The 18,044-nt window shown below is 38.7% G+C and overlaps 1 protein-coding gene across 1 annotated transcript in view; it reads right to left on the reverse strand.

The window, feature by feature from the left end:
* Positions 1-18,044, reverse strand: part of LOC127618310 (myoferlin-like) — a 44,698-nt gene that overhangs the window by 2,363 nt on the left and 24,291 nt on the right. Inside the window, exons 28-47 of the mRNA XM_052090692.1 lie at positions 14,329-14,443; positions 13,802-13,904; positions 12,472-12,608; positions 11,530-11,694; positions 11,120-11,210; positions 10,050-10,127; positions 9,771-9,952; positions 9,385-9,543; positions 7,351-7,452; positions 7,123-7,284; positions 5,265-5,430; positions 5,043-5,116; positions 4,686-4,784; positions 4,433-4,561; positions 2,466-2,621; positions 2,233-2,324; positions 1,958-2,128; positions 987-1,135; positions 278-417; positions 85-173 (exon numbers count right to left, since the gene is read on the reverse strand). Coding sequence (XP_051946652.1) covers positions 85-173; positions 278-417; positions 987-1,135; positions 1,958-2,128; positions 2,233-2,324; positions 2,466-2,621; positions 4,433-4,561; positions 4,686-4,784; positions 5,043-5,116; positions 5,265-5,430; positions 7,123-7,284; positions 7,351-7,452; positions 9,385-9,543; positions 9,771-9,952; positions 10,050-10,127; positions 11,120-11,210; positions 11,530-11,694; positions 12,472-12,608; positions 13,802-13,904; positions 14,329-14,443 — 2,559 coding nt within the window. The remainder of the gene's footprint in view (positions 1-84; positions 174-277; positions 418-986; positions 1,136-1,957; positions 2,129-2,232; positions 2,325-2,465; positions 2,622-4,432; positions 4,562-4,685; positions 4,785-5,042; positions 5,117-5,264; positions 5,431-7,122; positions 7,285-7,350; positions 7,453-9,384; positions 9,544-9,770; positions 9,953-10,049; positions 10,128-11,119; positions 11,211-11,529; positions 11,695-12,471; positions 12,609-13,801; positions 13,905-14,328; positions 14,444-18,044) is intronic.

Here is an 18,044-nt window from a genome sequence, read left to right on the forward strand (position 1 = left end):
TCAATGTAAAGAGACATTGGAACAGCAGACACACACACAGTAATTTCACAAATGTTACAATGTGAAGAAAAGCAGACAGTATACCTTTTGGGTTTGCGAGGAGTGATATCACACACCGGTCCTGGAATACCCTGGCTTTTAGGGAATATTTCAACCCACATCTGAATTGTACCCTACGAAGATAATATAGACATGGGTGATACAAACAGTACTTCTTTCATAAAACTCATTGCAAAATTATATATGTATGAGAAGAGCTGGGCGTATAGAGACTGACCTGAGACAGAGTGGGCTGGTAAGTGCTGTACAGGGTTCTAGTCTCCACATGTTCTGGTACAAGGCCTTGCCTCCTCAACACGTGCAGGCAGATTCGCTCCTTAGCTGGGCCCAAGTGTGGGTGGATGCTTTTATTGGCCTCTATGAGCAAAATTATATTCAGAATAGAACATTCCCAGTGTTTTCACCACAAATATATTGTATTACAATGATACAATTTCTTAAAAAGCAAAGTAAAGTTGCTCCAAGTTCTGCACAAATGTAGAAATGCACAGGTTCCCACAGCAATTAATTAAAATCTTCGTTATTACTGGATAAGGATTTTTTTAATCATTTTATACATTGCACTTTCTAGCAATTTCAAGCCCTTGAAATATTTCAGAGCAGACCATATAGTAACTACTGTACTAGAAAAACCCATATACACTATAGAACTTTCCATGAATTTCCTTTTAGATTTTAAGAATAGTTTTTCCTTTATAATTATAATATTTTTTTAAATCCTTTGATAAAAAATCCTTATGAATATGCATTTCCTTACTTAGATACTTTAGATCCTATAGATTTGCCCTCAGGGGCAATTCCTGATGTAGAGTAAATTGTCCCAATATTTAGTACCAGAAAGTTACTTAAGTTTATATTCAGAATTTAGATTTAGATGTGCATGATCTTAAGGTCCAGGTAAAATCCAATGGTTTAAAGGAGCATACCCAGTTCAGATAGCCTGTACTCTTGTCCTCCAAAAGACAGAAAACTGCCATCATCTGCAATTTGAGGAGCAGGGATTCCTTTCAACCTGGCCAGATTCTGTAGGATCTGAGATGGTTTGAGCTGGTCTCTCCACTGGTTCACTCCAGATCTGTTCCATACATATTCCAAATAGCAGTACATAAATAGGTCTAGTAATAGAGCTGTTTAGCTGTGATGTCAATTTGTAGGCGAAAATTAATTTTTAAGCAACATTGAAGCAACTTAAAAAAAAACACAAACACAAGGCGACTTCAAAATATACGTTTGAGTTATGACAGTGTGTAATTTTTGTTGTTTTATTCCTTACAATGAAAGTGAATAGTGATTGAGATTAACATCTCCTTTTGTATTCCTCTAAAGAACGAATGTCATAATGTTTTGAGATAACATGAGGGTGAGGAAATAATGGCAAAATGTTCATTTTTGGTGAACAATCCCTTTAATTATTAGCTAGATCAGCTAGATGGTTACCACCAGATGGCAGTCTAATATCCTTTTGTTGGTGCAATGCATTTTTGGCAAAATTATTTTCCCAACTTTCCCACTGTTTAAAGTTGTTAAGAATCTCTTGTACTTGGGAACGTGCCTTTTAGCAACTTCAGCTTTCAAAATGTTTACATTATTACATGATACAGTACACCAGTAGGGGAACAGTTCCTATAAAACAAAATATAAGTTTGAGGTATGACTGTGTGTAATTTATGTTGTAGAACAAAACGTCCACATATCTTAAAGTACTGTTTACCAAAGACCTTATTTTACTCATAAATCGAAAACTGCCATTATAAAACCCCATAGGAAAATCCAGATGGATCCCAAGGCAAATTCTCTTCTGGGTTTTTAAACTACAACCTGAACAGCTCTTAGGGTACATGCATCAGATGATTAAACTGCAATGAAAATTGACCACTATTATAAGATAAAAACTTACACACAGTAAGATTTTGGGATGCCATAACGTGGCCCAAACCGAGAGAGAAGTCGATTCTCAAGGTCTATCACTGTTTCCCCAACCTTCTCATCAGAACTGAGCAAGTCGAAATCATAGACTGAAATCTTCAAGTCCTTTTCTTGTGGAATGTAACAGCTCATTTCAAACAATCTATGAACATACACAATAATAAAATAATTGTAAGTCTCACTGACTAATTTAGAAATATGCAGCGATCATGCATGGATGCATTTCATATAGCTCCATAGTCTCACCTTCCAAAATCTGGATTTAGGGTGTTTGGTTTATAGTGATCTCTGTCATCAATAATTTTCTTCCCAAGCGAAATCTTTATGTAAGGATCACACTAAAAACAAAACAAAACAAGAATAGGTACATGTGAAACTTCAAACTTTTACCATTCAAAAACACACTGTAGATTTATTTTGTAAGTTATGTAAAAACCTCATGATGTTTTAATTCTCAAATGGCTACTGTAGACTCTTACCATGCCATTGTTGTCTTTGGGCTGTAGGTCAAGACAACGTATAACGTAGATTTTGACCAGGCACTCCTGAGGGCAGCTCTCAGGCAACACTCTAAACTGCCGAGGTGGGTCTGAGACATTGGGGTCATCCGATAAGGGATACACTTTAAATGACCCCTGTGAACACAGTCATACCACATTACTATAGACTAATTGCTATAATTTTTCTAATAGCAAGGTGACTGAGATTAACATCTCCTTTTGTGTTCCTCTAAAGAAAGAATGTCATAATGGTTTGAAATAACACGAGGGTGAGGAAATGATGGCAAAATGTTTTTTTTTGGCGAACTATCCCTTTAAATATTAGCTAGATCAGCTAGATGGCTACCACCAGATGGCAGTCTAATATCCTTTATGCTCTTTTGTTGGTGCAATGCCTTTTTGGCAAAACATTTCCCCACCTTTCCCACTGTTCAAAGTTGTTAAGAATCTCTTGTACTTGGGAAAGTGCCATTTAGCAACTTCAGCTTTCAAAATGTTTACATTATTACATGATACAGTACACCAGTAGGGGAATAGTTCCTATAAAACAACCTGCGACTAAGTGCCCTGCACAAAGTCTCAACCATGATAGGTAGGGTTGAAACAACCTGCGACTAAGTGCCCTGCACAAAGTCTCAACCATGATAGGTAGGGTTGAAACAACCTGCGACTAAGTGCCCTGCACAAAGTCTCAACCATGATAGGTAGGGTTGAAACAACCTGCGACTAAGTGCCCTGCACAAAGTCTCAACCATGATAGGTAGGGTTGAAACAACCTGCGACTAAGTGCCCTGCACAAAGTCTCAACCATGATAGGTAGGGTTGCCACCTGTCCAGTAAAATACGAGATAGTCCCGTATTTAAGCTGGTCAGATAGTGTCAAAGTGAAATTGTTCCAGATCGCCAGTTTAACATTGATATAAGTTGGAAAAATTGCCTATGATATGTAAGGGACCATCTGAAAAGTCCACACACTGTGCTAAAACGTGCTAATACTGTGGCGGGTGTGGTAAGGGACTGCATGAAAAGTCCACAAATGGTAAAACGATGGAGTTTTATATATATATATAAATGTTCAATAATATCAAACAATGTATGCATTCAATCATCAAGACAAGTACAGGTGAAGGAAGAAAATTAAACAAATAAAATAAATACAATTACTAAAAAAATGAAATATGTATAAACCATCCAAAATGTATACATAAATAAGATAAAGAAGACAAAATCGAAAAAATTAAATAAATATATTTTAACATATAAATGATGTATTTCTTTTTATAAGTCATGGATCAGGAAAGTTCTCATTTTAGCATGTAAGAAAGGATATACAATTTTTGATTAATAAAGCATATTAACTCTGTATTAAACTGTGGAGGATATGGTTAGGGACCTTAAAAAAAATTAAGTGTCCCTTATTTTAAAACTTCAAAAGAGGCGACCCTAGTGATAGGGTGGGTTTGTTCTAGCAGTAACTTTCCAGTTCCAAGGTGTCCCCTACTTGGATTATACCTACAAACGTTGTTTTTGCAGCCCAGATCTTTAAGGGAGAGTTTGACAAAAATAAAAATCATGTCATCATTCCCTCATTTACACTTGTTCCAAACTGATATAATGGTCTTTCTTCAGAGGAATACAAAAGGAAATGTTTTGAAAAATTTTAGCCTCAGCCCCCAAGAAAAATACAGTGAAAGTGAACAGCGAATGAGGCTACATTTTGCCTAACATCTATTTTAGTGTTCCACGGATGGAAGAAAGTCATATGGGTTTGGAATGACATAAAGCTGAGTATGTGATTCATTTTGAATTTTCATTTGCGGTGCACTGTTCCTTTAATTATGAGGAAACCACCACCTCTAATAAAAAGCCACTCAATTCATTAGCAAAGCAAACTTTATGAATAGCTGTGGCATTGTAAAGTACATGACCACATTACACAGACTTGCCTTGAATTCTCCTACAACAGAAGGGTCGTCCACCTCATCCTCAGTCTTGCCCCGCTGCAGTTTGAATGTGTTGCAGAAGTCTGTAAGCCCTCTGAATTCAGGAACGGCTTCAAGCTCAGTGTCATAGACCTGAAACAGACTCAAGCTTTTAACAACTTTGATTAACATTAGCCATACCTTATCTACTTTGAAACATAAGCAGTATGCATTACAACTTCTTAAAAGGATGGTAAGAGCAGGCACGTAATCTCACTGTTAAGGTGTCATAACCCTTTTGGAGATAAGGTCCACACTTTTCATGCTCGTTAATGGAAGCATAGAATTTACTCCACCAGTCCACAGTGTCCTCTTCCTACAACAAATTGTTAAATAATAGATCTGAATCTGGATTCTTAAGATGCTGTAACAGTCTGTCTACTGATAGAAAAAGCTTTTTACAGTTAATGTCTTTTCTGTAGGCAGTGGGAATATTCTAAGTGGATTATGAGAGGAAGCAATTTAGAAAGTAGTTTTGGAAAAGACTACAAACTATCATGATGATTTACAAAGAAAATGTCGGTGTAATTACTCTGAAGAAAAAAAAACTGTCATTCAAATCTGTTCACAGTACCTTTCTAGCAACACTGGGCCTTCTGTTTCCCATATCAATTATTACGTCTCTAGGAGCAGATGTCATCATGGCCACTGAGACATATAAATTATATAAGAGACAATTATAACTGTGCATTGATAGTCAAATAATAATATTGTTTGCATTTATATTTTTACATTTATGTACTTGACAGACTATTTATTACACTTAAAAAAAATAAAAAATAAAATGTTATTTTACCCCTGGCACACATGGCCACCTCTGTGGTGCCTATGTAAGGATCACATCTGAACTCCTCCAGGAAGTTTATAGTACACTGTCCAACAACTGGTTTTCGACCAAAGGGCCTGTGGTCAATGACTTTGAGCACAATGGGTGGAGTATACATCTCTTCTTTTGGGAGAAGCTGAAAGAGATACATTTTCAAGATTTGTTTTTAAAAAAACAAAAAAACAAAAACAAAGCTCCATTGACTAACGCAACACGCTTAAAGTATGTGTTTTTACTAGGACTAATTTTGTGCATTGTGACTGATTTAAAAACACATTATAAATCCTGAAGCAGTGCAGATTTATAGAGTCTAGGGACACACGCTCTTTGAAGACAAATGACTAAAGTTCAGTCATGAAACTCTACATGGAGCATGCTGATGGGTTCTTTGAACTTGTTATCTGTAAGCCAATCGGCTTGCTCACATGTGATATGATAAGCCAATTGGCTTGCATGGTGCAAGCTAATAGGTCCTTTGACATGTCATCGGGTAGCCAATCAACTAGAAAACTTCTTGAGTCTAATTTTTTAATTGTTCAGTTTTGCAAATAAGCCGGTTTCACTGCAGCTGTGAGAGTTTTTTTCTCTGAAACCCTCCACCTCCCCAGCACCACAACTCTAGATCTGCTACATGGGGACTGTATGTATGTCTAATGGTGCAGCAGCATTCCAACATGCTTAACTCAGCATGTCTGTAAATGTTATAGCAGTAGCAAGTGTTTCTTAATTGACCCTTCACTAAGCTCTGGCCCCCTATGTTACAGTTGCTTGATTTGACAAGAACTCCCCATTGGAATGAATGGGAAAATGCTGTGAACCACAAGGTTTTTGGCTAAATATTCTCATAAACGGAATGGACGGTATTTTTACGTGAGATGGTATGAAGAGTGACATTATAATGCATAATAATCATGTGTTTTTTTGTAAAAGAAATTGTTAAATTACACTGTGACTGTTTATTTACTATCGCTTTTACTATAACTTGAATGAATGAAATTAATTAACATTTAGTTATTAGCTTTAATTTACCTTGGAAAAAATGTAGGTGTAACGTAATCAATGGAAAGGAGGAGGCGAGTACCGGCTTTTCAATATAAATAATATTTTAATGAGAAACTTAAAAGACAACATAAACACACACATGACGGACATGTCCGTAAATAATTAGCCTAATACGGGACCGGGTGCGTAGGATCACGGCCCGGCCCCGCCCTCCGCCCTGCCACAGTAGGTGTTGTTGCAGATGTTATATGTTCATTTGGGAATGAGGGCTGACAGTTTAATCCAGACATGCTCTCCTCCAGATTTATTTAAAGATTATTTAAAAATAAAGAAAGAAAAACACTGCATGTATCCTCTGTGGGTAACTCTTGTCTCTATTACAAATGACCCAGCAACAACATGTTTTAAGTTTTTTGGATAATTTTGATAAACTATTACTTAAAAGTACTCAAACACACATTTCTCCCACAGGCTGCCATTGGGAAATAGCTAACAAGTGTCAGAGTAATGGCGGCAGGGCAACAGTTGCTTAAAACAGGATTGGTCAGAACCGCTTTTAAGACGGTTTAGCGAAGGGTCAGTTGCCCAGTAGCGGCATAGCAAGCACAGCATGTCAAGACCAAAATCTAATCAATATATCGCACCAACAGTCACATGCTATATCTTTCCGAGAGTTGTCATGAATTACCTAGATTTTGTTGCCTGTTTAGCTTGTACAAAAACATAACATTAAGGCCACTGGTGGCAAAAACCTTTGTTATTATATGCAAGTTATTTTAGCTGTACAGTTTTCATTGCAGATTCTTTAGGTTAGCAATTACTGTACCACTTTGAGGAACAGGACAGATCCTGGGAAGTTGGGATTTTTCTTGATGTTCTTGATGATGGCGGTTTGAACAGTTTGTCCTCCACATTCAGCTATAAGACTGGGAGAAGACACTGCAGCCAACTGATATGCCTTCATGTTCCTTAAACCCCAAGCCAGGATCTGACAAAACATTTAGTATTAATTTTCTATTTAGTGTAGTAATGACCAGTAGGTTAATTGTATTACCTCAACTGCAGTGAGCTGCACCACAGGCCTGATCCCCTGAGGAACCATGTAAAGATTATCACTTCTCCGAGGTGGGACTAGGGGCAGGTTGACATCATTTGCCTGAGGTCAACAGTGAACAGCACAGCGAATAAGCAAATCTGAACAGTGCTATGGTTAAAATGACATCTCTAAAAGAAACATATTTTTGGTCACTGAATTAAGCAGCTACTTGTATCTTTCAAATGATAACAATGGCACCCCTAGGGAACAATATATTTTCAAATATTGTTAACACTGAGGAGCATAGTTAACTTTAGCATGGTCGACTATATTGTAATCTTTTTTTTTGTTATTTTATACACATTAAACCTCTCCCAAAAACCCTCCACCCGACACAAACACGCACTACAGTGGTCAACAACAATTAGAAAATAAAATAAAATAAGTAAATAAATAAATAAAACATAAAAAAAAAAATCATCTATTCTATAATACATTTTATGGACTGATGAAAAGAATGTATAGTCCCTCCCAGATGGATTCAAAAGTCTCCATATATCTGTAAAACCAAGATTTTTACACAGAGTGTGAAGCATCATTGTTGCTCTAGTCAATGAAAAGATTAAAGTCTCCTCCCAATATTATATCACGAGGGGTGCCAGTGGCTTGAAACATCCCTTCAAGATCTATAAAAAAAGCCCTGATCATGAACATTAGGTGCGTACATATTAGACAAAATAAGACTTTGCCCCTGAATTTCTGCTAAAACTATAATGACTCTTCCTAATTTATCTTTAATCTGTTTGAGACATTTGAATTGTAAATGTTTACTTATCAATGTAATGTCTCCCCCTGCTCTTACTTGAGCCAGCACTAAAAAAACATGTCCACCCCACATCTTCCCAAATTTTTCAGCTTCCTGCGATGAAAGATGCATTTCTGGAAGAAACACTATATCATATTTCTTACATTTAAGAAAATAAATAACCTTCCTTCTTTTTATGGGGTGCCCTAACCCATTCACATTCCATATGGAGAGAGACAATCCATTCATATTAACATTTAACATTTTGACATATTATAAAAATAGATTGTATAAAAAAATTACAATAACAACGACCATATTCCAACATTATATCAACGATCAAATCCCAAACTTCCCCCAGAATCAAACAAACATGCGCATTAACCCCGCGCACGACAGCGCCAAGCGGCCCATCCCTCTAAACTCAAACAGTCCATATATTCCTGCAAGAGCCCCCACGACAACTTTGCCGTCTAAGTGGTTAAGTCTGGTACTTCTATGCAAATTTTGTGAGACAGAATTACAAACAGAAATATATTATAAAAACTCCAGCCAAAAAGCGGAAAAAACACAAAACACGTGTAGATTGCCCCGAAGGTGTGTTCCTCCACAAAACAAACAAACTTTTGTAGGTAGGACATCCACAACTCTTATAACCACCTCAGTGAATTTTGCCTCCATGGAAGTAATCGATCAACGTATTACAGTAATATCCTCCAAGTCTGCAATGACCTTCGTCAGAATTGCCAACACATTCATCAGTTCCCGCTGGATTTCTTTCAGATCACTGTCCGAATTAAGTCCGGGCTTCCGGCCTGCTGCTGAGGGGAATCAGCCCGAGCATGTAAGTGTCTTTTAATATCTCCAGAGCCAAAGGATTTAGAATTCTTTGACATATTGTCTTCCCAAAACAATTAAGGATCAGGGTGTATAGAATCTCACCGGTTTGTGACATAAATATTATTAAAACTAGCAAAGTGCGCAGAGCTCGCGGTTCACACGTCCGACCCTCACATGGCGCCCATGAAACTCTGACTATATTGTAATATTAAACATAAAACTCAGACACGTTTACAAAACTGTAACAGAATAATACTGGCCTCCCGTGATACAAAAAGTATTTAAATAAGTCACTGTGTGACTACATGTGTAGATGACGGCAGGTACTCTGCCATACTCACATAAAATACTATTTTAAACATAAATATTTTAAATCTAAATTATTTAAAAACTTTTTGATAACAAACCTTATCTTTAAGCAAGAGCTCCGCTGCTACCAGCATTTCTCCAGCATTTCTTCCCTTCATGGTGATGGGAACCCAAAGGAGTTTTGGGGTTAATGTGGTCGCAGGGTTTAGCTTCACCATTGTAGGACATGTACATCTGCCCATAGCCTCATCTTTTCCCTGCAATACATCCATAGGTCAAGAACTACATACAACCATGTGAATCCACAATCTACAGAAAGTTTAGGGCATATGTTTTGTCCTCCATCATGATACTTCTGTTCTTAAATTTCTAATCAATAGTCTATATGACACAATTCTGCTGATTACATTTAAAAATTCAGATACCTTAATCCAGAATCTAAGGTTTCAAATGAGTTATAGATATAGATAATAGAGAGTCATACCACTTGGTCACTATCATAAACTTCCAGGATGACACTAGGTGGGTTATGAGAAATGGCCTGAGGGTCACCGTAGATTTCAATGTCATCAAAAATGAGCGTCTGGTCCCATGTGGGGTTGAGGTTGGACTTGATGATTTCAGTGGTCTTGCTGACATGCAAGAAGGACACATGGACATAGGGATCTGTAAAAATACAATGCAAAAGATCAATCATGCATAATTCATTATGAACATATCTGCATAACCTCTTTATTTCACTGCTTTGAATCAGATTTCTCACCAGAAAAGCTGTCTTTGTCCATTGGAACAAGGTTCTTGGCTTGATAGACATAAACTCTGAGATGGTAGATGAATGACTCTGTTGAAGCACATGATGATTTGGGTAAAACATCAACAGTTTGTATTCTATCACGGAGTGATCCATGCTTGCCTGCAACTGGTATATGTGTGTGTGTGTGTGTGTGTGTGTGTGTGTGTTTGCTCTTTACTCTTGCTATCAAATTTTGTTTAATAATCCTGTTAATCGGCAGTTTTTAGGATTTTATTGGCTCCATTAAAAGCATATAGTTCACCCAAAAATTAAAATTCTCATAATTTACTCACCCTTATGCGATCCCAGATGTGTATGACTCTCTTTCCTCAGTAGAACACAAACAAAGATTTTTGAAAAATATATCAGCTCTGTAGGTTGTGCAAGTAAAAGGTGATCAGATCTTTGTAGCTCCAAAAATCACATAAGGGAAACATAAAAGTACATAAAAGTAATCCATACAACTCCATATAAATCCATATCCTCAGAATCAATAAAATAGGTGTGGGTGAGAAACAGAAACATATTTAAGTAATTTTTTACTCTAAATCTCCACTTTAACTTTCACTTTCAAATGTGAAACTGAAACTAAACAGGCACCACATGTGACTTTCAGACTTAAATTTTAATCTGTCACACCTATTTTATTGCTTCTGAAGATATTAATTTAACCACTGGAGTCTTATGGATTACTTATTTTTCCTTTATGTGATTTTTGGAGCTACAAAGGTCTGGTCACAATTCACTTGCATTGTATAGACCTACAAAATGTTCTTATAAAAATCTTAATTTGTTTTCCGCAGAAGAACAAATGTGATGGCACATTCATGCCATCACATTTGAGATGGCATGAATGTGAGTAAATGATGAGAGAGGTTTCATTTTTGGGTGAACTATCCCTTTAATGAGTGTTGTTGTTATTTTTTGCTTTATCATGTACAGCATATCAACAAGGAAGAGGAGGTGTGTGTAAGTCTCTAAGATAATCAGTAGAAGGAATCTAGTCCTTTAATCAGCAGGAATAAATAAACAGGACTCACTGTCAAATATACAAAACACAGTGGGCGTGTTGGCACCAAACAGTTTAACTGATGTGTCTTTTTTGCTGTCTTTCTCGTCCACATCTATTCCCTAAAAGCAAATAACAATATTTGAGGAAGTATTACTTACTAAAAATAAGTTCAATATACCTTAAAAATAGGTTATAAATAAAATGAGTGTAGTCATTTTTAATTATGTTTAGGTATCAAACAATCACAAACCACAGGCATGGTCCAAAGACAAGTAATAATATTTGTAATCCTGTTATGTGTCAAGGACAAATAAATGAGCAATAAGTCCAAGGCTGTCTCCTAATGAAGTTAAGGAACTGGTCAAAGTAAAACCTATTTCAAAAATCGAATTAGCCTTTACTGGTTTGACAGTCATTCAAGTAAATGAATGGTCTAACCAAGGCCCCTTCCAGGTTAAAGATAGCCGATGCGCCCACAGTGCCAGCCGGTGCCATTTTCCTCCTCCAGCGTCTGCGGCGGAATGTGTCTGAGGAGCGCTCCTTCCTGTGAAACTTCCAACCAATCAGTGATGAGTATTCCCAGCCATCGCCCAAGTCTTTCCTCTGTTGGGAAGATTTTTTGCCAAATTGTATCTTAGTAAATTTTACAGCTATACATATTATGAACAATATTTGACTAATGATTTGCAGTACTTTCTAACCACAAATAAACTTCATAACTTCATAAAGGTGTCCTAAACTACCGCAACAAAGTGTCAAGCAAGAAAAGTTTTTCTATGTAAATCTGAGTTTTAGTCCTAACCAGCCATGACCGTATGCCAGAACATTTTATGTTGCCCTGGGTAGCACAGTGAAATCTCATAGATCCAAAATCTTGCAGCACATAACCTTTAAATTAAATATCAAATGAGCTCTGATTGGCTGTGATTGTGAGGTGTCACTAGGCATTTTCACTTGCCGTTTGGACAGACAAATTATGTGTCGCTGGAATCTTGTTGTGTTGTGTCTGGTCAGAACACAATGTAAAGTACATTACATAACATATTGTAACGGTATTCAATGGAAAGGAGGAGGCGAGAACTGGCTTGATAATATAAATGATAGTTTAATGGTAAACTTAAAACAAAGACACAAACACATATGACGGACATGTCCGCTAACGATCTCTCTCTCCCGCACGACACCCTGCAGTCGACCTTTATACCTCGGAGGCTTGATTAGCCTTATACGGGACCGGGTGTGTATGATCACGACCCGGCCCCGCCCTCCGCCCTGCCACACATATGTTCTGACATCTAAAACATAACTATGAAACAGAATGTAAAGGAAATGAATCAGAACGATTTCAGGAAATAGGAAAATACTGTAAGGTCCCCTCACCTCTAGAGTGGGAGAGTTTGCTGTCTTCCTGCGTGGTCGGACCAGTCTTTTCCTGCGATGGATATGGTACATTTTCTCTGCAGCACCCCAGGATCTGGGCTTATCGTCAGGAGGAATGGTGACACCATATTCCCAACCTGGCAGGGGAAGACATTTGAAGTGTTGGAATCAGATCCCACATTTTAGACATCATTCATCACATTAAGTATAATGATGATAATATGTGACCTATAATATGTGAATATTAGTTAATATACTGTATGACTAGTCTTCATCTCATATGAGTGTAGCTAACTTTAAACAACATTTTCGAAATACTGTTCTAATATTAATATTTCTTTCTATTTAAATGTTTAGTAATTGGCAATGATAATCACTGAGTGCACCTTTAAAAATGCACTGCATCAGTTTAGACAAACCACTTTCATGTATTTCATGTCTTTTATTTGGAAAAGTTTAGTTCCTGTTTCCTGGTCATGCGATGTACTGTTTTCCCTCCATGTTCATGTGTCTTGTTTTCATTAGTTTATTGGTTGATTCTCTTGTTTAGAGTTCTGTTTGTTCATTGGTTTATGTTCTCCCATGTCCTTATATTTAAACCCTCATGTTTTCCATTGTCCTTTGTCATGTATTGTGTGTGATTGTAACTTTGTTGGATAGTTCATGTCATGTCAAGTCATGTTCATGTTTTGTTCACGTGTGGATTTACGGGTTTTGGATTTCACTACTGTTGTCACGGTTGTAGGTGAAGGCAGACACAGGACGAGGATCTACTTGCAGCGGAGGTTTATTTAATAAAAGGGTAACACGAAAACACGAACAAAGGAAAACATCCACGACTGGAAAAAGTAAAACAAAACACGAAAGGCATACAAAAGGGAATAAGCAAAGACAGCACTGGTAACAGGCTTCCACATACATCAAAGCCCGACAGGGGAAAGGAGAAACGAACAGGGTTAAATACACAAACACAATGAAGATTAAACGAGACACAGGTGAGAACAATGAAGAGTGTAGGCAGTGAGAGAGGCCAGGAATTGTGGGAATTGTAGTTTTACACACGGACAGTGAGACTCAGGGCGGACAACAGGGAAAACGTGACATGGAACGGGATCAGTGATGGGTGAAACGGAAAACACGGAGCAGACAACACGGAAACATGACATAAACGTGATGGGTGAAACAGAGAACGTAGGGCAGACAACACAGGAACGTGACAACTGTACATAAGCTGCACCTAAGTTCCTACATCCTCGTTTTTTTTTTGCCAGTGCCAACAGCCAACGTTACACTTTCCTATTAGTGTTATGCAATGGTTTTGATTCCTGACCTCTCTCATCCACTGCCCTGTTGCTGTCAAAATCCCACTCGTCTTCCCAAATCCAGCCTGGGGGACACTCCACCTCCTCAGGCCTCTGGGCCTTCTCTCCATTCTGCACAGAACAAATCCCATTACTCAAGACTTTTTTCAGCTCTCTACCAGCAACTATCTGCTATCTGAATGGTCCAGGCATTGGTTGAAGAACATGCCTACAATCTTCTTTAAAACAACATTTTCCAACATCATGAGTAAAAAGTCATATCTGCTGACTGTTGCTCCTCAGTGATCTGACAATAGTGTATGGAGTGAAAATGTGCTTAGAGACATCTCTCCACATGACCAGTGGAAAGTTGTGCTGTTTCAAATTTCCATACTACCTTAAAAATTCAAATGTTAAACTCAAATGTGAAGTCATGTTGAGCTTGTGAATCCCCAGTGTACAAGGAAATTGGTATATTTAAATAAATGCTTTCATTCGTAATTTGACATTGAACTTTCTTCTTCGCTGTGCTGGCATGCTGTGCTTTTTCTCTCACCACATCAGTGTAAGGTTCGGCTGCAGGCTTCCACTCTCCACCAGGGAAACGAGTTTCGTTGTGATAGACCTCATCAGTGAATTCTGAGTGGCCTGCGTCAGCCTCTGTAAGTAGACTGAGACATACACATAACAGACACCGATCAGCCACAACATTAAATCCACCTGCCTAATATTGTGTAGGCCCCCCTCGTGCCACCCAAATTGTGCCAACCCACATCTCAGAATAGCATTCTGGGATGCTATTCTTTTCACCACAATTGTACAGAGCAGTTATCTGAGTTTCCATAGAATTTGTCAGTTCAAACCAGTCTGGTCATTCTCTGTCGATCTCTCTAATCAACACGGCATATTCGTCCACAGATCTGCCCCTCACTGAATGTTTTTTTGTTTTTTGGCACCATCCGGAGTACATTCTAGAGACTGTTGTGTGTGAAAATCCCAGGAGATCAGCAGAAATACTGAAACCAGCCCATCTGGCACCAACAATCATGCCACACTCCAAATCACTGAGATCACATTTTTCCCCATTCTGATGGTTGATTTGAACATTAACTGAAGCTCTTGACCGACACCAGCCTTCAAATTTGTACGCAGAAGAGTTAAAAAGCAGTGAACTTCAATTTGATCTTGTTACGGTTGATGTTCAAACCTTGTTTGCTCATGTAACTATCAGATTTAATAAATTATATCCCCATTAAAACACTATATGTAATAAAAGTAGATTTGATAAATAGAATATTTTCCCTGTGTAAATAACAGATTGTGCCCCATCCCAGAGAAAGAAGGTACATTCTTAGAGGAATCTGCCAGAAAGGTGCTGTTGTGAGGAGTGTGAGGTCTGAGAAACAAGTGTGGGTGGGCCAGTATGGGGCCACGAGGGTGACGTGTTCCTGATCCTCCCTGACTTTGCACAGGGTTTGTGCAAGAAGGCTCACTGGGGTGAATGCGTATATGCGCAGCCCCTGGGACCAGCTGTGTGCCAGGGCATCTGTCCCGAGGTGGGCCCCCTGTCAGGCAATACCAGTGCAGCAGTGGGAGGATTCAGCGAACAGGTCTACCTGTGCTTTGCCGAATGGACTCCAAATCAGCTGGACCACCTGGGGGTGGAGTCTCCCAGGGCTGAAGCGATCTCATATGCATCAACCCGAGCGTCGTGACTGCTGCTCAGTAAGACATATGCCCCAGGAGCCTCTGAAAGTGTTTCAGTGGAACCGCTGTCTTCCGCCTGAAGGACTTCAGGCAGTTCAGCACTGATTTTGCGATCTCACTTGTGAGGTGTGCAATCATTGAGACGAGTCTAACTCCATGCAGAGAAAAGAGATGCTCTGAACCGGGGAGAGCTTGCTCTTTTCCCAGTTGACCCGAAGCCCATGACGGCTGAGGTGCCTGAGCACCAAATCCCTGTGCGCACACAACAAATTTCGAGCGTGTGCTAGAATCAGCCAGTCGTCGAGGTAGTGGAGTATGCAGATACCCACTTCTTTTAATGGGGCAAGAGCTGCCTCTGCGACTTTCGTGAAGACGAGAGGGGACAGGAACAGGCCGAAGGGGAGGACCTTGTACTGATACGCCTGGTCGTCAAAGGCAAACCGTAGGAAGGGTCTGTGTCGAGGTAGAACAATCCACCATGGGGAAGAGTTTACTGCTTCCTTCACTCCTGCAATGTTTTATTGTATTCATTACTTGATTAAAATAACATAATAACATATAGAGAGTCAAAACATACAGATACATTTTAAAATGTATTCTTTACTTGATCAAACGTGTTTACTCTTAATATTAACACACAATGACAAAAAAAATGACAAACAGAATGAAGATTTATTGTATTAATATATTATTTAATAAGAATAACTAATAAGGCCCAAGTATTTTAAAATGTAATATGTGACGTTTCTGCACCAGCCCCAGAGCTCCGACACTCTTGTACGAATTCACTAATTTTGTTCACTTAATGCTGAGATATAGTGCACTACCTGCCATTTACTAAATAGGAAATAGTTAATGAGTAAACGATAGCGGACACAGCCACTCTCGTCGCCACCATCGCCTCATGCCCGCACATATGACACACGCGCGCCCCTCGCACCTCGCTGTGCACACGCAAAAATGCTGTCTCCAGTTGTCGTCACGCGAATGGCAGCGATTAACTTGGATGTGTATATGGATTTATACAGTTAATCCGCCAGATGTAGCTGCGATAGTTTCCAGTACCCCCGCGAGGGCGCGGAGTAAATGCATAAATACTGCTTATGACAAAGCACACTGATATATTGCTGCACTAATTTAAAAATTTACTCTTAAAAACTGATGTCATAAGAGCCCAGTTACAGAATCACCCTGAAAATGACCATCTCATTACACAGAAAAGCCCACGTTAGAATTAGGGCAAAAATGTACCTCAGCGTGCTGCCTGAAGTTGGAGCTGTGAATTTAATCTTGAAATATCAGCTTGTCTTGGTGTTAAATAAAGGCATTGCATGACGAAACTATTCTTTTTTTTCCGACTGTGTGGAGCAAAGAAAGTGTTTTATTTTGAAGAGTTTGATGCTGCTGCACTGATGACTTGAGTGACAGTCTCATCACTCAAATGGGAGCGTCTCATCGCAAGCAACTGTGAACTTCCGCAAAAAAAGTCCCATTCAATAATCTCTCAATAAACCCAATAATGCCACACATTGTGAAGAAGTAAAAGTAAAAAAAAATAATTAGAAATTTACTTGAGTGAGAGTAAAAAGTACCCACTTTTAGACCTACTTTAGAAGTAAAATTTTCCCCAAAACATTACTCAAGTAAATGTAACGGAGTAAATGTAAGGCGTTACTACCCACCTCTGCTGCCCAGACACGTGAGGCAGTGCCCGTGGCCATCGGAAGCAGAGAGATAACAACCACATCCAGGAATCACACAAAGACGTGATTATAAAGATGCGTCTTTAAAAAGACATTCAACGTAAATGTGTGTGCTCTAATAGAGAAAATATACTCTTTAGCAGAAATATACACTCTTTTAGTGCTGTCGAAGCGCCCAGGGGCGAAATCTGCAATCAACATGCAGAAGGAGAGAAAGCCGCTGGAAATGCGCCATATACCCAACAGAATTCGCTTCTTAAGAGATGAATGGAACAGCAGTAGTATTCAGCTTGCTGATAGTACAGTCGCTCAGCTCGGAAGAAAAAATCTGAATGGAATTGCATTCCAGCTCGTTTTATACCCGGGGAGTGGCATGCAAATTCCACTAGCCAATTCTCATTGGCCTTTTCTCAAAGAATGGGAGGTGTTCAGGGCTCTCAAGAGGGACTCCTAGTGTCACTACATCGACACAACGTCGAGTGAGTGACAGTAGGGGAATTTACGTATAGCTGGTGCAACCGACCCCTGGGATTTTCACACACAACAGTCTCTAGTTACCAAAAACATCCAGTGAGGGGCAGTTCTGTGGATGGAAATTACTTGTTGATGAGAGGGTTCAACAGAGAATGACCAGCCTGGTTTGAACTGACAAAGTCTACGGTAACTCAGTACAATTGTGGTGAGAAGAATAGCATCTTAGAATGCTCTCTTAAATTAGAATATATATTTTTTTGTGAATTTTGTGCTCCACTAAAATTTAAATATCATCATCATCTTTTTTTTGCATATGGCCAAATATACAGTATAATGAATGTAGATATTATCAAAAAGGTTGAACTGTGTTCTCCCGACAAGGGTATTT

This window comes from Xyrauchen texanus, chromosome 24 (genome assembly GCF_025860055.1).
Source record: "Xyrauchen texanus isolate HMW12.3.18 chromosome 24, RBS_HiC_50CHRs, whole genome shotgun sequence".
Classification (NCBI taxonomy): Eukaryota; Metazoa; Chordata; class Actinopteri; order Cypriniformes; family Catostomidae; genus Xyrauchen; species Xyrauchen texanus.